The 27,515-nt window shown below is 43.3% G+C and overlaps 1 protein-coding gene and 1 long non-coding RNA gene across 2 annotated transcripts in view; both read right to left on the reverse strand.

Annotated features, from left to right (window-relative positions):
* Positions 1–8,721, reverse strand: part of LOC137422628 (uncharacterized) — a 10,011-nt gene extending 1,290 nt beyond the window's left edge. The window contains exons 1-2 of the long non-coding RNA XR_010983546.2: positions 7,593–8,721; positions 7,357–7,481 (exon numbers count right to left, since the gene is read on the reverse strand). This is a non-coding gene — a long non-coding RNA (uncharacterized LOC137422628). The remainder of the gene's footprint in view (positions 1–7,356; positions 7,482–7,592) is intronic.
* Positions 8,722–21,676: 12,955 nt separating this feature from the next.
* Positions 21,677–26,433, reverse strand: LOC137421840 (myc proto-oncogene protein). The gene is made up of 3 exons (XM_068108292.2): positions 26,020–26,433; positions 25,013–25,702; positions 21,677–23,539 (listed from the first exon to the last, which is right to left on the reverse strand). Exons 2-3 carry the CDS (start codon positions 25,611–25,613, stop codon positions 22,932–22,934), a joined length of 1,209 nt encoding a protein of 402 aa, XP_067964393.2. The 5' UTR covers positions 25,614–25,702; positions 26,020–26,433; the 3' UTR covers positions 21,677–22,931.
* Between the last annotated feature and the right edge of the window lie 1,082 nt (positions 26,434–27,515).

The raw sequence follows: 27,515 nt of genomic DNA on the forward strand, positions 1-27,515 counted from the left end.
CAACTTGTACAACTCGTACAACAACTCGTACAACAACTCGTACAACAACTCATACAACAACTTGTACAACTCGTACAACTCCTACAACAAATTGTACATTAACTTATACAACAAATTGTAGATTAACTCATACAACAAATTGTACAACTCGTGCAACTCGTACAACAACTCACACAACAACTCGTACAACAACTCGTACAACAACTCGTAGAACAACTCATACAACAACACCAACAACAACTAGAGAGTTCATACTGTAGAACACTTTACCCCCATGCTGTCCTGAGAAACAAGGACATGGGCGGGGTCTGGGAGCGGAAAATTTGATTGGTCGTGATTTAATATGTCAAATGCTGTAACATTTTGTCCAAGTGCTGCTAAACGGAAGGGTTAATAAAATGTGAAAAAGACGATTTGTGTTCTGCAGGGTATATATAAAATAATAACCACCTTTAGAGGCCATTTTTCCCCGCAAAGCGGGGGTTGGCCTTTTTCGGGAACCGTGGTTGTTGTTGTTTTGCGGTCCCCTTTTTGAAGCAATGTTTTACGGCCGGATGCCCTTCCTGACGCCAACCCTTTTTGCCGCCTTTAACGACAAACAGGGAATTACCAGTGAACTGGTACTCAATTAGCTGACCTCTGAAGGAATGAACAGGCTGAGTCAACCCCCCTGGTCGTTAATTCAGCGATTGACTGGGATTCGAACCCAAGATCCTAGGTAATCCTAAGCCGGCACCCTAGCCGCTAGCCCAACACCAGGGATCAGGGTAAAAGTGTATAATTAAAATGAAATATGAACATATGTCACCCACAGGGTGAACCGTATCTTGCCATTTGACCTTGACCTTAATAATTTCGTATGGTGAATAGTATGTCTTCATGACCAACGTACATGAAATATTGAAAGATTTTGATGAGAACTGAGGAAATAATTTTTTCATGAAAATTCCGTTTTTTCGTCATGACGTCATCAAATGACGTCATAGCGTCAAACTGTTTACAGATCTGGGAAGCACTCATCAAGGGCATTCATATGAGGTATTACTCGATATGGTACCTACGATTTCAAAATTTGACCTTGGGGTCAATAATTTTCGACCTCCAGCGCTAACCATGAAGGTCAAGGCCGATCGCCACCAAAAACTAATCAGCTGAGCGCCGGACCATATACTAGATTCCCATGAAGTTTGGAGACGATCCGATCAAAGTTACTCAAAAAATTAGTGTTTCGTCGACCTCCATGATTGGCCGCAAAGTGACCTTGACCTTTGACCTTGACCTTCATAATTTTGTGTGCTAAAGGGTATCTCTAAAAGACTCTGATATGCGAACTTACAAGAGTTTCCAAAGGGAACTGTGCTCTACAGAGTGACAGAAACAATGCGAACTAAAGCAATACAATATACATGAAAAGTGCAGTTTTTTCGTCATAACGCCGTCAAATGACGTCACATTGTCAAACTAGTTATATGTTTGGAAAGCACTCAACAAGGGCTTCAATTTGAGGTACTACTCGATATGGTAACTGAAACTTGAAAATTTTACCTTTTGGTCAAAATTGAATGACCTTCAAAATGACCTTGAAGGTCAAGGCCGATCGACACCAAAAACTAATCAACTGAGCGCCATACCACACCCTATATACCCACCAAGTTTGGAGATCATAAGATCAAAGTTACTCAAAAAATAAGGGTTTCGTAATTTGACCTTGGGGTCAATAATTTTCGACCTCCAGCGCTAACCATGAAGGTCAAGGCCGATCGCCACCAAAAACTAATCAGCTGAGTGCCGGACCATATACTAGATTCCCATGAAGTTTGGAGACGATCCGATCAAAGTTACTCAAAAAATTAGTGTTTCGTCGACCTCCATGATTGGCCGCAAAGTGACCTTGACCTTTGACCTTGACCTTCATAATTTTGTGTGCTAAAGGGTATCTCTAAAAGACTCTGATATGCGAACTTACAAGAGTTTCCAAAGGGAACTGTGCTCTACAGAGTGACCTAAACAATGCGAACTAAAGCAATACAATATACATGAAAAGTGCAGTTTTTTCGTCATAACGCCGTCAAATGACGTCACATTGTCAAACTAGTTATATGTTTGGAAAGCACTCAACAAGGGCTTCAATTTGAGGTACTACTCGATATGGTAACTGAAACTTGAAAATTTTACCTTTTGGTCAAAATTGAATGACCTTCAAAATGACCTTGAAGGTCAAGGCCGATCGACACCAAAAACTAATCAACTGAGCGCCATACCACACCCTATATACCCACCAAGTTTGGAGATCATAAGATCAAAGTTACTCAAAAAATAAGGGTTTCGTAATTTGACCTTGGGGTCAATAATTTTCGACCTCCAGCGCTAACCATGAAGGTCAAGGCCGATCGCCACCAAAAACTAATCAGCTGAGCGCCGGACCATATACTAGATTCCCATGAAGTTTGGAGACGATCCGATCAAAGTTACTCAAAAAATTAGTGTTTCGTCGACCTCCATGATTGACCACAAAGTGACCTTGACCTTTGACCTTGACCTTCAAAATTTTGTGTGCTGAAGGGTATCTCTATAGGACTCTGATATGCGAAGTTACAGGAGTTTCCAATAATAACTGTGGTCTACAGAGTGATCTAAACGTGAAAAAAAATGATTAACCACAAACAAACAAAAAAATAAAAACATATGTCACCCACAGGGTGAACCGTATCTTGCCAAAATGTGAACATGAGTGACTTGCTTCAGGTCACACTGAGGTGAACAGAACTGCTATCCACTAGAAGCGACTCTTTGAGGAATGTCTGCCCACGAGATATTGAAAGATTTTGATGAGAACTGAGGAAATAATTGTTTCATGAAAATTCCGTTTTTTCGTCATGACGTCATCAAATGACGTCATAGCGTCAAACTGTTTACATATCTGGGAAGCACTCATCAAGGGCATTCATATGAGGTATTACTCGATATGGTACCTACGATTTCAACATTTGACCTTGGGGTCAATAATTTTCGACCTCCAGCGCTAACCATGAAGGTCAAGGCCGATCGCCACCAAAAACTAATCAGCTGAGCGCCGGACCATATACTAGATTCCCATGAAGTTTGGAGACGATCCGATCAAAGTTACTCAAAAAATAAGGGTTTCAACATTTGACCTTGGGGTCAATAATTTTCGACCTCCAGCGCTAACCATGAAGGTCAAGGCCGATCGCCACCAAAAACTAATCAGCTGAGCGCCGGACCATATACTAGATTCCCATGAAGTTTGGAGACGATCCGATCAAAGTTACTCAAAAAATAAGGGTTTCGTCGACCTCCATGATTGACCACAAAGTGACCTTGACCTTTGACCTTGACCTTCAAAATTTTGTGTGCTGAAGGGTATCTCTATAGGACTCTGATATGCGAAGTTACATGCGAAGATATGCGAAGATATGGTACCTACGATTTCAACATTTGACCTTGGGGTCAATAATTTTCGACCTCCAGCGCTAACCATGAAGGTCAAGGCCGATCGCCACCAAAAACTAATCAGCTGAGCGCCGGACCATATACTAGATTCCCATGAAGTTTGGAGACGATCCGATCAAAGTTACTCAAAAAATAAGGGTTTCAACATTTGACCTTGGGGTCAATAATTTTCGACCTCCAGCGCTAACCATGAAGGTCAAGGCCGATCGCCACCAAAAACTAATCAGCTGAGCGCCGGACCATATACTAGATTCCCATGAAGTTTGGAGACGATCCGATCAAAGTTACTCAAAAAATAAGGGTTTCGTCGACCTCCATGATTGACCACAAAGTGACCTTGACCTTTGACCTTGACCTTCAAAATTTTGTGTGCTGAAGGGTATCTCTATAGGACTCTGATATGCGAAGTTACAGGAGTTTCTAATAATAACTGTGGTCTACAGAGTGATCTAAACGTGGAAAAAAAATGATTAACCACAAACAAAAAAACAAAAAAACAAAAAAACAAAAAAACAAACAAAAAAACAAACATACAAGCTGACTAATACATCTTGCAAAAACTTCGTTTTGGCAAGATAATGAACATATGTCACCCACAGGGTGAACCGTATCTTGCCATTTGACCTTGACCTTAATAATTTCGTATGGTGAATAGTATGTCTTCATGACCAACGCACATGAAATATTGAAAGATTTTGATGAGAACTGAGGAAATAATTTTTTCATGAAAATTCCGTTTTTTCGTCATGACGTCATCAAATGACGTCATAGCGTCAAACTGTTTACAGATCTGGGAAGCACTCATCAAGGGCATTCATATGAGGTATTACTCAATATGGTACCTACGATTTCAAAATTTGACCTTGGGGTCAATAATTTTCGACCTCCAGCGCTAACCATGAAGGTCAAGGCCGATCGCCACCAAAAAATAATCAGCTGAGCGCCGGACCATATACTAGATTCCCATGAAGTTTGGAGACGATCCGATCAAAGTTACTCAAAAAATAAGGATTTCAACATTTGACCTTGGGGTCAATAATTTTCGACCTCCAGCGCTAACCATGAAGGTCAAGGCCGATCGCCACCAAAAACTAATCAGCTGAGCGCCGGACCATATACTAGATTCCCATGAAGTTTGGAGACGATCCGATCAAAGTTACTCAAAAAATAAGGGTTTCGTCGACCTCCATGATTGACCACAAAGTGACCTTGACCTTTGACCTTGACCTTCAAAATTTTGTGTGCTGAAGGGTATCTCTATAGGACTCTGATATGCGAAGTTACATGCGAAGATATGCGAAGATATGGTACCTACGATTTCAACATTTGACCTTGGGGTCAATAATTTTCGACCTCCAGCGCTAACCATGAAGGTCAAGGCCGATCGCCACCAAAAACTAATCAGCTGAGCGCCGGACCATATACTAGATTCCCATGAAGTTTGGAGACGATCCGATCAAAGTTACTCAAAAAATAAGGGTTTCAACATTTGACCTTGGGGTCAATAATTTTCGACCTCCAGCGCTAACCATGAAGGTCAAGGCCGATCGCCACCAAAAACTAATCAGCTGAGCGCCGGACCATATACTAGATTCCCATGAAGTTTGGAGACGATCCGATCAAAGTTACTCAAAAAATAAGGGTTTCGTCGACCTCCATGATTGACCACAAAGTGACCTTGACCTTTGACCTTGACCTTCAAAATTTTGTGTGCTGAAGGGTATCTCTATAGGACTCTGATATGCGAAGTTACAGGAGTTTCCAATAATAACTGTGGTCTACAGAGTGATCTAAACGTGAAAAAAAATGATTAACCACAAACAAAAAAACAAAAAAACAAACAAAAAAACAAACATACAAGCTGACTAATACATCTTGCAAAAACTTCGTTTTGGCAAGATAACAAACATACAAGGTGACTGATACATCTTGCAAAAACTTCGTTTTGGCAAGATAAAAATAAAGATCGTAGAAAAACAAAATTCGGACATTTACCGGCGTTGATGCAGCAGCTTTTACACCACCCCATTTAACACGTTACAATAGTTCTTCATACCTGTTGTTTGTGTCCTTTATAACGTCCTTAAGAACAGTACGTTTCCTGTTTGGAATGATTTTCAATTTTTTTTTTTTTTTTTTTTTTTTTTTTTTTTGTATACAAGGTCGAGGCTCGTGAAAGAGCGAACATTAATCACACAGAAAGACAAACCGACACATAAAACATATAACATAGGGAGCGGTAGACAAGATGGGGAGAGAGGGGGAAGGACACAAACACAACATTTGAGAGCAGGGACCGAGAGACATGGAGACATCGAGAGATCTGAGAGAGGGCGAGGGCTTTTGGGGGGGGGGCGTGGGAAGGGGGCGGTGGGAGAGGTATAAAACATATGGACACTGCCAGGACTTCCAGGAAAGAAGTTGGAATTTCAAACAAGGTGGATCTGGGGTGAATTAGCGGGGGTAGAAAAGATCAAGGTTTTGGATGGGGGAAGATAAGAGATGGTGGTGAACAGCTGTTTTAAAGACCTGGAGGGAGGAGTGGGATTGAAGGGAGTGAGGGAGTTTGTTCCAGAGGCGGGAGAAAAGAGGAATGAAAGAGTGAAGGTGAGCGGAGAGCCGAGATTTCGGCAGTTTAACCATCAGAGGGTTGCTGGCAGATCTTGTGCGACCTGTAGGAATATTTGGGGGACAGAGCACAGAGAGAGCTGGGGGTGCAAGGCCGGAGAGGAGTCGGTAGAAGACAGAAAGACCACCTACCTGCCTGCGGTGAGTGAGTGAAAGGCCCTCAGAGATAGCTTCATCGCGGGAGATTCCAATAATTCTGAAAGTTTCTACATATATTTCTACACAAACTACATATATTTTGACTTTCAGGTTGACTGCCAGACTCGCAGAGAAAGTAGAAGAATTATCTAACTCCTCTCTGCGCGTCTGCAATCGGGACAAATTCAGAAACAAAGTACTGCTAAACTACACATATTACAGGTGCTAAACTACAGGTTCTACAGGTGCTAAACTACAGACAGACAGAAGTGAACCAATATTGCTTAACCCAGCTTTTCGCTTCACCTGTTCGGGGTAACAACAACGTCGAGCAAGCTGTGCGTCACCTTCTCACCTCATCCCCCATCCTGACCCCTAATCTTTTTTGCCCCCATTAGCATTGCTTCACTTATGCCTGGTACTTGCAGGTTATGGTGTTTCCTGCCCTCCTCTCTCTCCCCTTTTCCTGGTCCTTGTTTCCCTTCGTAATATCCAACCCAACTCTCGACCCTGTTACCCTCAACCCTACCCGTCACCTCACTCTTCCATGAGCCTCGATTTTGCATTCATATTTTTTTCATATTTTTATTCATATTGTGAACAAATTCATATTGTGAATTGAGAATTCATATTGTCATATTTTTATTTTGAGGTCCCCAAATTAATAATACATTTGCATTCCTGATAATCAAGAATTGTAATTATAATTATCATTTCGTATGCAGCCTGTTGCTGCTGGTTGCATCATTTCTGAAAAAATCTTAATACCGTACGTCAAAGTTTTGTGAAAATGATGTTTGTTCTCGCTTACAAAATTTTTCGTGCAATCTGATCAGTTTCTTATCAGATTTCCATCAGATTTTACTAGAAATTGGAGGGGGTGTTTGTGAGTTTTAGAGTTATTGGTTATTGCGGATTTGTATAATCCCAATATTATTTGTAGATCATTTCAAGAATCTCGAGTAATTCCACCGAAGTAGAAACAGGTGCTTGCAATTTATATTTTTGTCTTTATTTTACATTAATCTAAGGCTCATGAAGAGTGTGAGGATAGCTGAACAGTATATACTCGTACACACTCATTTGAGCTCTATATCCTGGGTTCCAATCCCGACCCACCTATAAACTGCCATCCTGTTGTTTCGCATGCTGGTCGAGGCATCATCATGCAGGTGTGCGCCATCCACCTGAAGGATCCGTGTACCAGCACTAGTCGTTGGTGGACGTCAAGGTTCCCATGGTATCTTTGGCGAAGAGTAGGCGAGTTATCGCCGGAAGCCTGAACAAATTACAAATTCATGCCTTGACTAAATACTGGGAAGGGAAAGGTAAACTAACCAAGATAACCAACCCACCCAACATGTTCCTTGCCAAGAAATTGCTTCGGCAGCACCAACGCTCCGTAAAGAGTAGCATTGACCATGATGAAGATTCATGGAGAAACTTGTCCAGTTCAATCTACAAAATACATACAATTCTATCTACATTAAATGCACAAGCAATTCTATTTACGACATACATAAAATTATATCTATGAGATCAATACAATTCTGTCTATGAGATACATACAATCTGAAACGTACAATTAGCATACCTGCTCTTGTTTTGTGTTCAGTCCACACTGAGGTCGCAAAGGTGCCAGCAGGGGGAGCTGCATGTTGAAGCATTTCATACATTATTCATGGCCGTGAAGGTCGCCGTCCATTTTTCTGACACTGCTTTGGCAATGTTAACACATGTAAGTCAATGGTAAACTTATCCTTGGTGATCGTCCAGGACTTACCTATTGTCCGTGATCCAATGATGGCCATTTTGTTTTTTGAATTACCATGTGACCTTGTCCTTGAACATTTCGGGATAGAGTGTAAAAATGAAGAAAATGTGTCCCCATCTACAATGTATCCACAAAACTCAACATCTTGAAAATCAGAGGAAAGTTATTCAAGTTCTGATGAAAAAGGTGTTTTTTGTTAATTCGGTCACAATCCGAAAAAGGCGGGTCAAGGGCACTAATAAAATATCAGGTGTACAACTTCAGTGCAGGTATACTATTATGATGGAAGAACATCTTGGAAGGCCTAGCGGTCTTTGAGATTCCGCATTGGGAAAATTGAGCGATGTGAGAAAGCGGGGGTTTTTTTTTTCAGACCGCCACTGACTCTGACCCTGACCTTTAACCCACAGGTCTATGATGTGGATTGAGCGTAAATGCGTCTTGGTCTTAGCTATCTACCGAGGGCAAGTTTGTTCCAATCGGACAAATCCTAAATAAGTTATGGTGAAAAAAATGCTAAAATGTCTTTGTGTCATGACCTCAAAATTTGGGTCACGGTGAAAATAATTATGTCAACCCTGCAAGCTTTATCACATGATTGAGGCAAAATTTAATTCCGAAAGTCCCGGCCAGCTCCGAGATACAGCTCGGAAAGTGGCAGAAAAAAGGGAGAAAAAGACCTATTAGCACACCTAAGGGGTCTCGTAAACTTTGGGTTACATTAAAAATTGGGGGCACTAATTGTAGAAACAAACCCTACAACAGCAATAAGCCTTCCCCTACCCTATAGAAGAAGAAGAAGAAGAAGAAGAAGAAGAAGAAGAAGAAGAGGAAGGAGGAGAAGATCACCACTTTTGCATCTCCACATGCATAGGGCTGCCGAAGCAGTTTTCTTGCTTGTTGGGCACAATCCTGGATGGATCGCCATTCCGACGCAGGATAGTCAAATAGCTCATTCTTCCTGGTACTCATTTGGCCGACCTCTGAACGATGACTGAGAGTCTGAGTCAACCCACCTGGTGTTCATTCAACGGAGTTGACAGGGGCTCAAACTCAAGACCATGAGATCTCAAGCCAGTCACCTTGACCATTAAACCAACACCTGGCTTACTATCATACAGGGGGAAGGCTTAAATACTCCTTTGTGAGTGTTGACACCATAGCCTCGGATCCCATGCTCGTCGTTAACCTCCTTGATGTTATGATCTTGCAACATAAGATGAGAACATAGAAATTAACTCATTCTAGGAAGGATTTTTTTCCTTTCTTGGAAACCCTGAGAAATAGTAGATCTGGAGTGCTGAAGCAGGTGGATATTGCAACATTGTGTTTGTACCTGTCTGTACATGCTATGCTCAAACCATGCGAGTGTCGGATCGAGGTCGTGTTGAGAAAAGGTGCCCAACTGGGTACAGGGCAGAGTAAAGTGATATTTCTGCCCGGGATTAACCACCCAAATGTACATTGGAATTGAAAATAACCGATTGAACCTCAATCTACACGTAGAATCTGCGAACGTCGGCAATTTTTGTCTGTACCAGAGAAGGAAATGACCACTACATGGTGAGATTTGGATTTGTAAAACCGCCTGTCGGATGTTGAACATCTTTGTGGTCCACTCCACGGTACTTCATCAAAGCAAGGGCCATTTGCTCGTGTTTCATCCATATGCTATTAACTTGAATGATAATTTTTTTTAAATCCATATATATATAATATATATATATATATGAAAAAAGTTGAGCAGGGACATTTTTGTGCATTATTGCAATAACCGAGAAAAATACTCAGAAACAGTTACATTTATCAACTAGGTGGTTTTCATAGAATACGTACCCTGTGCAGTCAACTTGGTGTGAGTGAACTCTTTGGCTTTTGAAGGTTTTTTTTTCTTTGATCCAATACGGCTGCCAGATTATGTGACATAAATTTATATTGTCTAATATAATTGTTGCGTAGATCACGCTCAATCAATTTCAAAATGATCAGACAATGTGTTGTCCCTGTCGAATTATGACGTCATAATTATGGCACGAATGATGTCATCGTTAACAACACCTATTCCCCATATGGAGTTCTTTACAATGAGCCATGTTTAAATTTTTTCCATAGAGAGGAGATATAGAAGTGCAACATTTTTCGGTTTTCCAAGATGGCGCCTGTACCACATGACCTATGGCATCATAATTATCATCTTACTATAATTCACCAAATGTCCGTCCGTCCATCTGTCTGTCCGTCGGTCCGTCCGTTCGAAGGTACCACAAAAACGGCTGAACCGATCACAACGATATTTTGGGTGGGTAATCCTGGGATCTCCTGGAGTAAAATAGGCTATATTGTTTTTCAAATTTCAGCTTTGGCCTCCAGCCTTTCCAGGTTTGGACTCCCGCATAACGTTATTTTCCCAGGTGCTGCACAAATGGCTGCACCGATCGCTGCATGGCTGCACCGATCGGCTGCACCGATCGGACTCGGTGACCTCGGACAAAGACCTTTTATACGGACATGGGTTGAATCCCTGCTTGAGAGAATGCCAACCCCCTCCGCGCCATCACGGCCATCTCTCCAACTCACAATCCCATGAGATATGTGGAAATGACGACCCAAAACCAATTATCTTCTTTTTGATTCGTATATAAACATCATTAAAAGTAAATAATGACCTCGGCTAAAGTTCAGACGACGTGGGTTTAATCTCTACATGAGAGAATTCCACATAGCTATTTGGGCGGTGTATAAGCCAACCGATCGCTGTCTCCATCGATCTTGCCGAGGCCGTAACACCTATCGGCTCAAAATCCTTTTAACTGTTGACTTGGTAGTTTTTACAATGAAGGAAACATTAACAATGTTAAAAGTTTATTTTGTGATTAATTTGTGATTGGAGTTATGCTGTTTGGAATTAAAAAAGAGATATTGAGTTCAAGTGAATGACGACATGCCGTGATGGTTTCTACTTTCTGAACGTGACCTTCGCGTATTGCCCTATGCAGATTCGCCACGGACCCACGATCGATGTTTCTATACGTGAACGTACCCGTTTGTTTGCGAACGGGTACGTTTTTCATGGAAGTCCTTCACGAACTTGCTGTCCATGTCTGATGTGCAACTGAAGGTGCTACAGGAATTTGGAATTTATTGGTTTCATGCTTTAACATTCGCTGTATCTTTATTGCCTGTTTGCCTCTGGCCTCCCACCCGTGCGTGCGTAGCACGGGTACCTCACTAGTTTTAAAAATTGCACAGGAGGAGCCACTCATATTCTGAAAATTTCATGTCCATCAGACTAAGAGGTGCAGAAGATTTTTCGTTTCATACAGATCAGATCAAGCGTTGTACTTGTTGAATTATGACGTCATAATGAAGGCACTGAAGACATCATCATCAACAACATACCTTATTCCCCCATGGGGAGTACTTGACAATGAGCCATGTATCAATTTTTTTCATGAAGTGGTTCGGGAGGTATAGAGGTGTAACGTTTTTCCAAGATGACGTCCGTACCACGTGACCTATGACGTCATAATTATGAATAAAAAATATATACAGGCGGATGCACTCCTTTCGTAAAATTTCGTGCCATTCGGACCAACGGTTGCCGAGAAAATGAATTTTAAAAATGCAGACACGTAGGCCACACGTACCTACCCGAATGCTTAACCCTGATTTTTGCTTCGCGAGCGCAGGGTAAAAATGAAACCACATACGGTACTAGCACGAGTACCCGGCGCTGCCCATTGATGTTCTAATCTTGTTAGTATTTTGAAGAAATCAAAAAAAAATTCTATTTTTTGTGGGTGCCTAAAACACTTCCCAATGAAATGAAAATTTATATTTAATATCATAATATTACACACACACTAATCGGCGATAATTTAATCACCTTTCACCTAGCTACAAAGGCGCAAGCTTAAAGTATTAAGCGATTTTTTAAAATGCAAAAAAACTGGAAAATGTTTAGCATAATTTTCAAAAAACTTTTGGCCTAAATCACTGCCCAGCACTCACTGACGAATCTCTGAACGTTTGACGAAAATCCGTTCAGCCATCTCTGAGAAAATGACGACACACAGACAAACGGCTCTCTTATAGCATGGATCGGTAAAATATGCGTGTTCAACAAATGACTTGAGACAAATTCAGAAGTTATGTTGATGTTGTAATCACAAAGCGAAGATGTCTTATTATTGCTGGTACAGTGAGTGAACCGCAAAATGAATGCTGGTATAATGGGAGCCATGTCTGGGTTAAAGTGAAACAAAGACCATGCGGATCGCATGACCATTTCTTGCATGACCTTATCAAACGCAGCAAGAACAATCTGCCAGATATTATGTATTGGCCAAAAGCTCATTGGAATCTTGAAAAGTAGGGATCACTTTCCAATACTCCATAAATAGCTTTGACAAGTATAGTTTAAATGACTGCAGTGATAGAATAATGGTTTCATTGTTGAATAAATAAACTAAATCATTCCCATGAAAAACGTCGCCTTTTTGTTTAAAGGCAAATCAGCTGTGTCTGTGCACTCTTCCAACATGGATTGCATTCCTATGGTTACAAGGATATACAAGGACCTTTGGCGCAGGAGGAGGCCATTCGGCGCATCAATCCTGCGCTGCAGCAACCCCAGAAGCCCCCACCCATCGACACACAAGCAACCCATGTCTCGCCAATGTCCCCATACCCTCTATCTCCAATGCATCCAGGTACCTATCTGATTCCCATTTAAACCTATCTCCAGTTTATGCTGCCATTACCTTTCAGGGAAGACCATTCCACGCATTAACTACTCTCTGCCTGAAAATCCCTGCCGATTACTACTCTCCTAACTCTCATCTTCTTTACTTTCAGGCCATGGTCCCTGGATCTATCAATGTCTCTTCTGCATATGGATCTGGTATAAATGCTGCTTTTTCCGTTAACAATTTTCATTTTGCAGTTACATTTCCCCCCCCACCCCCTTCCCCAAAGCCCTCTCCTTCCCACAGATCTCCAGATGTCCCTGCTCTCCATCTTGTTCTTCCGCTCCCTTTATCATATGTTTTATGTGTCAGTTTGTCTTTTTTGTGATCAATGTTAGCTCTTACGCGAGCCTCGACCTTGTATACAATATATAAATATATATATCATTTATTTTCCTCTTTCTAATTGATACCAGTGGGGCATGCTTGCACACTGCAAGCAACTACAGGGGTGCATCCTACGTGCAGACATAATTTATATATATGATAGTGTGGATTGTCAAAGAGCTTTATATTCAAGAGCATGAGGTTACAATGATAAGCAAGTCAAAAGACAATCTAAAATTGTTACATATTCATAATTACCAGCCTGGTGTTGGCTTAGCGGTTAGGGTGCTGGCTTGGGATCCGAGGATCCTGAGTTCGAATCCTGGTCGATCGCTAAATTAACACCAGGGGGGTTGACTCAGCCTGTAATCCTTCCGAGGTCGGCAAATTGAGTACCAGCTTGCTGGGATGAATGATCCTGGTGTGTACCCTGGTTTAGAATAGGTACACCGTGTCCCTGCGCATGGAAAGAGGCAACCAAGGGTTGGCGTCAGGAAGGGCATCTGGCCATAAAAACTGCCTCAAAAAGGGAACCATGAGGTCATGGGGACCGCAAGGCTAACCCCCGCTTTAGCGGGGAAAAAATGGCCTCAAAACGATCATTCATTCATTCATTCATAACTACCTAAACCAAACATGGTTTACCTAAACCAAATTAAACCTAAACCTAAAACTAAACGAAACCAAATTACCTCAACCAAACATTTCATGCCTCCTCCCCCAAAGCCCTCTCCCTCCCGACGTCCCTGTTCTCCACTGTTGTACTTGTGTGCATCCCCCTCTCTCCCCATCTTGTCTCCCGCTCCCTTTGTCATATGTTTTATGTGTCAGTTTGTCTTTTTGTGATCATTGTTAGCTCTTACACGAGCCTCGATCTTGTATACAAAAAAACGCCCCAAAAAAACAATGACCAAAAAAGGGCAAGTCATATGACTCAAAATGCAATATAATTAAATATGTAATATTCAAAGTGTGCTATCATTACTTAGTAATTAACAAATTGAAATATTTAAAACATATCAATACCTACACACATCATGGATCAGAGATGGATGATACACATAAAAATCACTTGAAATCGCTGCCTTTCTAATGGATAAAGTCTGGTCTCCTTAGACTGCTGTTTTAAAAGCCCTTCTTTCCAGAAACACAGGCATGAAAGGGGCACACAAAACTATAAATAGTAATATTTCTCAAAACAAGAGAATTTATATATATATATATATATATATATATATATATATATATATATATATATATATACATATATCCTGAAGAAATTAAATTAAATGAATTGCGGACATAGTTTCAGGACAATCTTTATTGGTGACAATCTTTATTGGTTATTGGTTCACACACAATGGTGGCATTTTGAAATTTGTTGAAATATATGTATATATATATATATATATATATATATATATATATATATATATATATATATATATATAATTTCAAAACACACCTGGTCACAAGTGTGCCTCACTGGATGCATTACATACCCCCCACCCCCACCCAGTGAGAACACAGACTACAACAACAAAACCACTTCCACTCCCAGAATACACAGCCCCTCATCCACTCACTCACACAGTAACAACAACAACATGCATTTTAAGGCCATTTTCCCTGCTAGAGCGGGGGTTAGCCTTGCGGTCCCCATGACAATCTTCTCCATTTTGCCCTATTTTCTGCATCTCCCCTTGTTAACCCCCTTGCCCACATTTATTCTTCCACCATCTTTAGCCAAGTCTTTCTCGGTCTTCCCTGTCCTCTACTTCCTTCTACATTCATTTCCATCACTCTTCTGAACCAGTCACTTTCATCCTTCCTCAACACATGACCAAACCATCTCAACCTGTTCCTCTTCACAGCATCAATCACAGGCTCTATTCCCATCATCTTTCGCAATTCATCATTTGTCTTCCTCTCTCTCAACGATACTCCGCACATCCACCGAACCATTCGCATTTCCACCCTTTCCAGCCTTCGTTGCTGCTCTACGTTCATGACCCATGTCTCGCTCCCATAAATCATAACACTTCTCACACATGCAGCATACACCTTTCCCTTCAGCTTCAACGACACTCCCCTCCTCATCAACACGCCACTCAGTTCCCGAAACTTCTTCCATGCACATGTCACTCTAGCAACCGTTGCCGAGTCTGATCCACCTTCTCCATTCAGCATGTCTCCGAGGAAGCAAAATAGCACTCACTCACACAACAACAAAAAAAAAAAAAAAAAAAAACGACCACCTACCTTTACAACATGCACGACTCAAACAAAAACACATTCATGCATAACCACACCCACTCCTGCAACACACACACCCACTCCTGCAACACACATGCACACCATTCACACATCTCCATTTCTCTTCCACACTCAGTCACTACCCCTTTAGGCTGAAATGAACCACCACCCACAACCTCGACCTACACTGTTCGATGTGCCTCCAAAAACCTCCTCCATATCCAAAGTGAGCCTTGTAACCTGGACCACTCTGTCTCACATCCTCCTTCTTTCTGTCGCACACACTCCAAGCTGAGCAAGAAATGCAGAAAAGGAATTGCCAATATACCCTCTACACCCCACCTCAAATGGCTGACAAGAAACTCGCCAACCTTTCTCCCGACACTCTGCCTCCAGCTCACTGTACTTTCCTCTCTTCCTCTCGTGCACCTCCTCCATGTTCTCTTCCCAAGGTACCGACAATTCCCCTAAGATGACCTGTCTTGTTGCATCTGACCAGATGACAATGTCAGGCCACAACCTTGTCACACAGATCTCCTCTGGGAATACCAATTGTGGCTTTTGGTCTGCCACCACCTGCCAATCACAAGCATCTGACAGCCCTCTTGCTTTCCACCTCATCCTCTTTCCACCTCTTAGCACTTGGCCATCTTTGACAAACAACACCTCTCCCCCATCGGTCTCCTTCTCCACTCTTCTCTCTATCGATCTCAGCACCTCTAGTTGCACCATCTGCACTACCACCGCCAGCCCCTGATCATGCCGCCAATTGTATATTCCTGCTGCCAATGCTACTAAGAATGCATTCCGTGCATGCTGCACCGTTCCCAAACCTCCACACAAAGAACATCTCTCCTCCTGCAACAACCCCCACAATCTCAAGTTTACTGGTGACGAAAGCACATCATACGTTACCCGCAACAGGAAACTCAACAATCTTGGCTTTATCCTCCAAATCTCTTGCCACTTCAATGTCCTCACCTGCACACCTTCCCACCTAGTCCAAGCACCCTCCTGTGCCTGTCCACTTCTCACCTCCCTCTCAACTATCTTCCTCTCTTTCACACATGCCTTTCCCTTCGTTCACACTTCATCCACCCCAAGCCATGCTTCCCGTGTTGTACCATCCCCACAACCTCCTCCTGTTGCAACCGCTCCTCCATCTCGTCCACCTCTGCTCTTACATTCCATTTCCGACTTCCCTTCTTCTCTGGGAGAGCATTCTTTACCACTGAATCACTTGAATCCAGCAACATCATGAACTCCCGCATCCTCACCACCTTCAACTCCTCGGTTAATGGTGTCAAGGGAAACCGGAGTTTTCCACCCTGATCATGAAAGGCAATGTTCGTCAAACAGCGTGGCACTCCCAACCACCTCCTCACAAACCCGCTCACCACAACCTCCATCCTCTCTGCATCAAACATCATCAATGGCCACAATACTCATGGCATCAATCCAAACCTCAAACACCATACCTTCAACTTACCTGGCAAACCACATGCATCAATCCTCTTCAAAACTCTCAAATCTTGTTCCTCATCTCCTCCACCCTTCCCACATCATTCAACTCCACTGTATACCATCTTGCCAAATTTCGCAGGGGCCTCTGTCAATGATGGAACCACCTCCCCTCCCAGCTCAAAGCTGTGCATGTTATCCACCACTCCTCGTCTCACCACCACACTCCTCGACTTTCTTGCTTTAAAGCCCATTCTTGCCCACCGCATCAACCATTCCAGTCCTCCCAGTACCTGTAATGCTGCATCAACCGACTATTGGACAACTATCAGGTCATCCATGAAAGCAAACATCACTGGCAAACTCTGACCAGGGGTGAGCTCCACTTCTTTCCCATGTCCACTCACCGCACGTATCAACAACTCCATAACCAGCACAAACAAAATAGGTGAGATGGTACATCCCATCGGGATCCCCACTTCCAACTTCTGCCACTCTGTTACAGAGGACTGAGTCTCAAACAGCATCCAAAACTGATCATAATATGCCATCAAAAAATCCCTTCATCTCCGTGGCACCCAAAAGAAATCCATGGCATACCTGATCAAGTCATGCGGCACTGACCCATATGCATTCTCCAAATCCAGCCATACCACCACCACATCCTTTCTTTGCCTCTTTGCCTCCTGTAACACTTGCCAGACCATTGCCAAGTGTTCAATGCATCCTGGTGATCCTGGTATTCCTGCTTTCTGCACAGAACCAGCCACAAAACCATTCTCTCTGATGAAGCCTGAGGGCCGTGCCGCAAAGACACCCATCAATATCTTCCCATCTACATCGAGCAATGATGATTCCATTGTGGGATTAGAGAGAGATTCTTATTCTTAAATATTATATTAATTGTAATTATTATGAGATATTAATTATTATTTGAATAATTAATTATTAGATAGAGATTCTTATTAATTATAATTAACTAACCGAAGGCACCCGGCGTTGCCCGGGTTCTTTTTGAATGAATTTACTACTATAATTCAGCTTTTACTCGCGGCCGTAGAAGATTGACTACTATAAGTCAGCTCAGCTTTTAATTGCGAATGGGCCCAGCCCGGCCAAGGCGGCCTCGACCGGCCTCGCCACCTAGCCTATAACCTTCCCGGGGCCCGTCCCAACATTTTTTGTTTAGAGGTTTCCTCCTATCTTTCACCGTTCAGGAGATTAGCACATGCAGACAAACAAACAAACAAAAACTTTCTTATATATATATATATATATATATATATATATATATATATATATATATATATATATATATATATAGTATATATATATATATATGTATATATATATATATATGTATATATGTATATATATCTATATATGTATATATATCTATATATATATATATATATATATATATATATATATATATATATATATATATATATATATATATATATATATATATATATATATATATGTATATATATATATATATATATATATATATATATATATATATATATATATATATATAGAAGATAGAAGACAGATAAGAATTATAATTCTTATTAATTATAATTAATAAGACTAGGGCATGCCCGTACTATATATAAGCTAGGACGTGCCCGTACGTGGGTGCCCGTTCCTTGCCAAAAAAAAAAAAAAAAAAAAATTTGTGTAGGGGTGTGTGTGTGTAAACATCCTAGGGCGTGCCCGTACGTGGGTGCAAAAAAACATGCGTGCAAACAACAACAACAAAAAAAAACTTTGAAACCACGTGGCAGTAACGACCACAGAACCCCCCCCCCTCTATTTACATGAATGGTTTGGTCCATTCGCAACGACCACAGAACCCCCCCCTCTATTTACATGCAATGGTTTGGTCCATTCGCAACGCCAAAGCGAACGGCGAACGGCTAAATCGCCATAGCTCGGTAAGTACTTGTCCGATTAATTTCAAACCTTGAAAAGGCACATCCTCGGGTCCCCAGCAATATACCTGCAAGTTTAAAGTATATCGGACCCGTGGTTGTCGAGAAACAGCGGTCACAGACAAACAAACAAACGTACAAACATACAAACGTACAAACGTACAAACAAACACACAGAGATTACTGGAATTATAGATAGATAATTATATTATCTTGATAATAATTCTATTATCAAGATAATATAATTGATATATATATATATATATATATATATATAAATTGTTGCCTTGGCAATATTCTTTGTTCATTGTCTTGGGTGTGTTACTGTTGCTTAACAACCAGTTGCAGTATTCGATTTTTATTCGCGGATATTTCTGTTTTCCGCGAATTGTTCCAACTGTTTTGTGATTTTTCCTGGGATATTAATTGTTGATTTGCATCAGTATACAACATTTTAGCTTTCTACCCCATCTAGAAAGTACTCAATATTTATATCAGTGAGTGAGTGAGTAGTTAGGAAGAGCTTTATATATTAGATATATTTTGCAGTATGGCACAGAGGTAGTACACTTATATACCTAGTAGCTCACTTACCTGGTATCGAACTTACCTATGAGCTGTCTTGTTTGGGTTTGATTCTCGATCCGAATATAAACTGCCAGGCCAGTACTTCATAGGTCAGGTGTTGTATTGTAAAAAAAATAAAAAAATACAGTACCTTGGATGGACGTTAAGCCGGATGTCCCACCTTCTAGCATTAACTAGTGGACGTTAAAGATCCCCGGTGTCTTGCGCAAAAAGTACGCGAACCCCACAGTGTCACCGGTTACTGAATCACACAGAAACCCTGGAACAAATTACAAATTACTGCCCTGTTGGGCCTCAGGCCTGTGTGAAAGACTTGGGCCAAAGACTTTCCCATCGGCTGACCCCACAAAAGATGGGAATGGTTAGGGCCATTTACGAGGTACTATTACTCTATTAGAGGTTTTTAATTGGATTCACCCACACAGCCATAATTAAAGTGTTCCCTGCATTTGCTGCAATGTCTCATTATTCACATGGAATACAATGATTATAGTTACAACGATAGTTGAAACAATTGTTTGTTTGTGACAAATTGCAGTCAATATTTCTGAAAGGCACGAACAGCTCGGTGTAGGAATATGGATGAAGGGATGGATGTTTTGTGTTCTCTCAAAAGGTTTGTTAGGCCAATGTCCTGGGGTATCAGGACAATTTTAGGGCTGGATTTAGCAAATCCTAAGAACGACATGGTACAAACTCATACACACTAAGAGGACTTAGGTGATGTCAGAAACCTTCAGACTAGAGAAATGAGCACTCATTTCTCTAGTCTGAAAGTTTAGTTTCCCCTAAACTTAATTTCATTATTGTAGGATGGAAAGCAGAGTTTTGGTCATACAACACTAAAGTTAAAGAAATGTTTGCAATTACACAGCCTTCCCTTTCCCCTTCCTCATCCCACATCCCACACTAACAATCTGTACCCACCAGGACTCCAAGTGGAGACAGACATACACAGCGCAAAAAATGCAAAGAATTACTTCTCAATCCCACTTTGTAAATGAATTATCAGAACAAGAAGTCCAACTCACAATCATTATACTCTTTCCCTTCGATGAGCCAGGTCCGTCAAGCATTTGCTTAAGAAAATTATAAATGTTGAGCCAGAACCAAATTGAATGATCATCAAGCCCAATTTTATTTATGATGGACCTTCTTGATTTTTGGAGATTCAGTAAGAGTGACAGGAGTGTTGCGGGGTTGTGGTGGAGACCCATGTAGGCCAAGACCATGGACCGATAGGGTCAGTGTGCAGTGGTTACGTGGATGTACAAAATATTTTATCCAAACAAGTCTTGGGCATCACTGTTTCAGCCATATTGTCCAAATCAGAAAGGAAAACATTGTGAATTCCAATTTAATGTACAAGTCCAAACTTCAAATGACTACGAGCACAACTACTTCATTAACAGTTCCAAATATTTCTACCTTCTTGTTGGATAGGTTGCCTCACGAGCTGGCTGGCCAAGCCTGACATACAAGGTGGCAGGAATATATAATTAGTTCAGGGTGCTGACGATAACTCGCCGACACTTCGAGAAAGATGTGGTGGGATCTATAAAGTCCACCAACGACCAGTGCTGGCAGACATGTCCCTCAGGCTTAACGCCTTCTGATGGACGGTGCACATATCGATGCCTCGCCCCGTATGTGAAACACCAGGGTGAGTTTATACCTTGGTCGAGATTCAAACCCAGGGTAGACAGTTCAGAGGCCAGTGAGGTTACCACGAAGCTTCTTGAAAGACCCTGAAGATGTAAGGATAGAAAGAAAGGCAGGAATGTTTTATTTCACCACAAAATTATGGACATGTTCAGCAGGTTTTCCTTCTCTTCTCTCTCTCTCTCTCTCTCTCTCACTCTCACACTCTCTCTCTTTCTCCCTCTCTCTTTTCTCTTTCTCTCGCTCCCTCTCTCTCACACACTCACTCTCTCTCTCCCTCTCTCACACACTCTCTCTCTTTTCTCTCTCTCGCTCCCTCTCTCTCACACTCTCTCTCACTCTCTCTCTCTCTCTCTCTCTCTCTCTCTCTCTCTCTCTCTCTCTCTCTCTCTCTCTCTCTCTCTCTCCCCTTCTTTCGCTCCCTCTCTCTCACACACTCTCTCGCTCTTCCCACATCTAAAATCTTCAAAGAAGACTTGCAGTCATTTTGGAGATTAGAAGAAGGATTAACATGTCATGTAAAGTCAAACAACCATTCATTATGTCAAGTTGCAGCGGCGAGCACCCACATCCTCCAAACCCCTAATCCCACAAAAAATATGCAGAAAGCCGATCGTTCTCAAGTCCCCTTCCCTGACATTCTACTTCCTCAAGTCCCCACACCCTTGTGGCACAAATCCAATACATCGGATCTTTTGTACTTTATTACTTTATTAAAAATTTAAAAAGAAATTTCACGATGGAAAAAAACCAAACAAGCAAAGTGATTGGGAAGGGTCATTTGGTGAAAATACAATTAAAGTGCTGTCTAATGTTATTCTCAAAACTGTCCAATATAAAGCCCCTACAGACTATAGCCCCAACCCCCTCCCCAGCCCCCAATCAATAATTATTTCATCATTTGTGCAGAATAACATCCCTGAAATGGGTTATGACGTCATACGTGACATCACGCATTCAGAGCAATACACACAGGCAAGAGAAATATTGTAAAAATGAAATCCAAAGTAGATAATTTAAATATTTAAATACGGCAAGGATTATTTAATTGTTTGTATCAAAAAGAAGAGCCCGAACAATCAATTACATGATTCACATGTTTGGGCAGTGAAATGTGATTTACTGTTCCATTGTGAGATTTGATGAATGAACCTTTGGCAATAATCGTTATTGCATTTTGAGTGTTACGTTACAGATTAAAAATTCCATTTTCAAGTGTAACCAGTTGTGCGCAGAACAAATGACCCACGGCACGTACAGGTAACCATACAGGTAAGTAGCAGTTGTAGTCAAGTACATGCAGCCTCTCACCAAAAACCTCCATTTTCCACTTGGCCTTTTTGAACTCCTTGCTGAAGTGGTCTATCGAACGTGATTGTCAACCAAACTTCTTGAAACGCTATTTCTGATGCAAAGCGACCGTTGCGCAATTGTCTTTTGATAAAAGCATCCCGCATTCGCCAAGAAGAAAGTCACAGATCGTTTTTGGAAAGGGCTACTCGTTGGTGCAGATTGCCATTGTAGGTTCCAGCTCGCGGAGTTGTGAAAGATCTGCCGGAAATCTTTTCTGAGCAAAGTTTTAGAAGGAGATGCCCAAGAAATGTTATCATAATATAGTTCAGATGAGGTACGTTCAGTGGCCTGTGGCCTGTCTTACTTTTTCTCAATGAGGTTGAGAAATTATGCAGCTATATCTTACTGATGTCCTCCAATTGGGACAAAAAGTCTTTCTTTTTTATCTCTCTCTCTCTGTTTTTGTCCCAATAACCAGCTGGTGTAACCAGCATTGCCAGGGGAAACTAGCCAGACTGGTACCTCCAAACACTGTTCAGGCAAGTGGTGAGAATGGAAATTGATGCCTCAAGGAGGGGTGTTAGCTAGCAGAGATGAAAAGACAAGTCTTAAAAGGCAAAGAGCTTCAGTGATGCAAGCAAGTGACAGTCAGTCATTTCCTGGCTGCAACTTCTGTAGCCTGGCTCTCAATTGCGCCTGTCGTGCCTGGAGACGTTTCTGCTCGGCATGCAAGCGGTTCTCTTCTGCCTGCAAAGCGCGCGCGTGCTCGGCGGCCCTTCTCAGTACTGCGACCTTGGCGGCCCGAGGCTGGTGACGGAGGTCGGGCAACTGTTCACGAAGCCGGGTGAAGCATGATCGCAGACTGTCTCGCCGCTGTCGTTCCAAAATGTTGTGGGTCCGCCGTCGTTCCAGGTCGTCTGAAGAATCTGAACCACTGCTTCCGGCGCTGCTTTGCCGTGACATGCAGCCGGCTGCGGTCGAAGAACCCCAACTCATCCTCCCGTCCTGCATAACCCAGCGGCAAGCCCGGGGCCCGGTGCTTCGCTGTGTATCGTGACGGGGACGCTTGGCCGGGGGACTCGGAGGTGACGGTGCCGCGTAGTTGTGCTGCTGGTGTATTGGAAGGGTGACGGCGATCCTTGGTGGAATGGTGCGCTGCGGTGGTATCCGGGTTCCAGCTGTGTTTGTATTTTTCTGACAAGTCCTATATCCTGAAGACTGCAGTTTTTCCACGGTCACAACATCAATTTCTTCCTCTGAGGGCAAAGGGGAATAAGACGGCAACGTTATAAATGCTTTTCATTTCGTGATTGGCACAGCAACTCATCAGCATCACAGCTTTTACAATCAATGCATCCGTTGAGCTATCAAACAGCAAAGGTATGACGGAACTCGGACGTTGAATCGTCCATTAGGGTTCGACTTTAAATGAGATCAACAAGGCCACTCAAGGTTTGCCAGATATCCCCCAAAGCCACCCAAGGTTTTGGATCAGCTTGGCCAATCATCGAGCTGGCACAGAGTCGTGGTGCCATTTTGGGAGTGGCGAGCCCACGTGATCGCGAATGCCTCATGTGCAGCATGTAAAGCATGCAGGCAGACAGCCAGACAGCACGTGAAAGAGCAGGTCGTTTTGCCAAACACAGTGCACGTGATACGTGTCCAAGACGAGGCCAAATGTGCGTTTGTGATGCAACCGGCGGCAATCCTGCTACAGCAGCTGCATCGATCATCGGTATTCCGCTCACTCAGCTCCCCTGCTAATCGACTTGATCTGCGATGCTCTTCAAAACGAGTCAGGAAGGGAGAGTGGAGATAAATTTGAGATGGGAAGAGCGTTACAGCATCGTGCGCCCGAGCAAAGGACTTGAACTACGATACTGTATTCGGTTTTGATCGGTCCTCGCCTCCTGCGGATACGATAAGCTTTTCTTGGCCGAAGCAGAATGCACCGAGCCGTGCACAGTTCCCGACAGTAGGAATATTTCTGTGGATGCGTCGCAATCACACAAAAGGCGGAAGGAACCGACAGCTGAAACCTTTCCTACACTGTCAAACATGCTTCTTTTGGAACTCGAGAGACCAATGTGCGCAGCTGCTTCTCCGCAACTTCAGGAATCGAGGGCGGCCCCGGCTGCGGTTTGGTGCGTGCGCGAATCCAGGGAAAGCAGTGCATGCTGACCCAGACAGCAGCGTTTGATCGTCCGCACGGGTAGAAAGTGGGGGAGGCAGCCACCGTGATGTTGTGTCTGCATTTCGGCTCCGATTGTGTGAGTGGTGGGAAGCATGGGTGACATTTAACAACAACAACCCGAGCCGAGTCTTACATCTGTCCGACTGGTAAGTCTCAAACTGTTTGAAAGAAGATCGCCAGAGGCTTCGTGCGGAATGCTCTGGGAAGGTGTGAAGGCGGTGTGTTCGTGTGTGCGTGGGAAATGCGTAAACGGAACGCATTTTGTAAACCGTGGGACCTTGAGAACTGAGAACTTGGCAACCCCACTACATATGCACAATGTTTACCACCACCAATATCACCGACACGCTCTATCACCACCACCACCACCACCACCACCACTTTCATCAACACAAACACCATCAGCAGCATTTCGTTTATCAGAATCATCGATCGACACACCACCGCGACCGCAATCGTCGGTCATTTTCCACCAATACGCTTTGTCACCACTAAATGCATCCAAGAGAAATAACGGTAGTAAAGTAAAAGCCACCTGAATCGCTGGGTGTGTCGAGACCGCTGGGAGGTCTGCACAGGGGCTGCTTACGAGGTCGACCCCGACCCCGTGGCTCCGGACAAGGAGACTCATCAGCCGAGACAGAGCTCGAATCCGAGGATCCCTCGCTCGGCGCCCGAGAATCTTGATCGCATTCGGAGCCGGCGGGCAGGAGAGCGGGATCGGTGGTTGGAGTGGGAGGAGTCGCCGCACTCTCTTTTAGCGCCGGCTCGGGGAGCTCATAGCACGAGGACGCCCCCCACATGCAGTCCTGCAGAACCTCAGGACATTGTTCGCTTTCCGAGTCTGGCGCCTCGTCGTGCTCCTCCAATAGACTGGAAAGGAAATCCAGCGCGTCCGACGCCTGCAGCTGGTTGTCCTTGCTCGATCCGGCGTCTCCGCAGAGGTCGGCGACCGAGCCCCAAGACCACGTCTCGGACGAAAGCAGGAAATCGAGGTCGCAGCGGCTCGGAGAAAGGGGCGGCGTGAGCAGATCGTAGTCGAGCTTCTTCCAGATGTCGGCGGCGCCGGGAGGTTGATAAAAGCTCGTTTCGCAGTCGAATAGATCGAGGATGGCGCAAGGGTCTTCAGTAGCCATCTTTGACCCTGGGTCTTGTCTCTGCTTTGTGACCGAAGCGTCTGTCCGGTCTTTTCAGCTCGTCAGAGATGAGCACTCGTGGGCTTCGCCTGTGAAATGCACCAACAACACCACAATGAGGGAGCGCCAAGCGCGCAAGTTTCCCTGGCTCGGGGCCCAGGAGAGATGGTAGGGGGTCCTGGGAAGGGGCTGCCTGGCTCGCGGTTACAGTCTGCTTGGTTCAGCATGGGTTTCACTTTATCCTTGTATCGGGAAGCACCGAGGGTCCTTATACTGCGGCAGGGGAACTTATGGGTCTACACGGGGTCTACACGGGGTCTAGGGACAATGACACCTCGAGCCACCGAGTGATGTCACTGGGGTAAAGCAGACATTGTTTAACCAACCGTAAGCGAGCCTCACTTACCAGTGGTCTCCAGCCGAGCCTCCTTTGCTCTCCCCCAGCCTGATACCGAAGTGTTTCCACAGCCACAAATGCCGGGGATTTAACTCAAGCCGCCCACGCCTGTACTCTGTGGATCAAAGGGGTCGTGGATTGGCTCAGTGGTCATGCATTAAACATGACGTTCCTCTGCTCCGCCCCTCTCTCCGTATATCCAGCTCCCTTTTTTTTTCCTTTTCCTACTCATCCCTATTGATAGCCGCATTTCCCGCAGTCCGACTTAAAATCTTCAACGATAAACGTCACATTTGAATCATCTCTTTGTTAAGATGGTCTCTGCTCAGAATTCGCAACGAATGGGAGGTCGGCTTTGGGAATGATGAATGGAGAAATGTTTTCCCGCCAAAAAGTAGTTTTTTTTCTTATAAGCCCCACCCCCTTTTTGCTGACTCCTCCCCTGTGCATCACTTAGCGTCTCCTTCCTCCACCTCGCAAGAAAGACCGCCCTGGTCTTTTCTTCCTTCTGAGACAGCACAACCCAAACATTTACATGTCCTACACCATGTTTGTTTGGAATTTTAATGCATTTTGTATAATTTACTCCAAAGTCACTTTGATCAGCAAGAGACACTCCCCCACCCCTCTTTTTATCCTCAGCAGTCATCATCACCTGCGCAACCTTTATTTACGTCCATCACCTGTCATTGTGCTCGAGAAGTACGTTCCTCTTGCCAAGGCATGAATACATCATTCGAACGATATATCCCACGTCTGTCCGCTTTACTCCCAGCAAATGCTTCCTCGGGTCACGAGGTCGCAATTTCCATTCCGCTTGACGCATTCCTGATGTGCGCTCTGATTCTCATGTGCATCGCCGTGGCGGGTTCCAAGTGCCGCACGAACACCCACAGTTTCGACGAGGTACACCCACCCAAGGGTCCACACTTGTGAAAAATAAATAAAAAGTTTGACCTGCTGGTGACACACACACACACACACTCACACACACACACACACACACACACACACACACACACACACACACACACACACACACACACACACACACTAAGCAACAACAAACCGTGCTTCGTACGTCGGTACATAATAAATATACGTTTTATGATTTATAGGCAAGTAACACCGAACACCTGCTACATACCGATTGAATTTTTATTTTCGGGTTGTCTGTCCGTTAGGGCTCAACCTCGTTTTTTTCAGCAACCATATGTCCGATTGAGACGAAACTTTAAGGGTAGGAGTGACACCCATGCAGAATGTTTTTATGACAATTGTGATGCCATAGGTCACGTGGTATGGCAGCCATCTTGGGTTAAACGCAAATAATTAAAATATATATTTCTCGGAAACCGCTGAATGGAAAGATTTGAAACTTAACAGTCAAGTACTCCCAACGGGGAACAAAAGCATGATGATGATGACATCATAGGTGAAGTGGTATACCAGCCAAAAATGTTTTAATCGAAATCCTTATCCTAAAAATCTGAAATTGCATGCGA

The sequence above is a fragment of the Myxine glutinosa genome, chromosome 2 (genome assembly GCF_964187855.1).
Source record: "Myxine glutinosa chromosome 2, kmMyxGlut1.1, whole genome shotgun sequence".
In the NCBI taxonomy this organism is placed as follows: Eukaryota; Metazoa; Chordata; class Myxini; order Myxiniformes; family Myxinidae; genus Myxine; species Myxine glutinosa.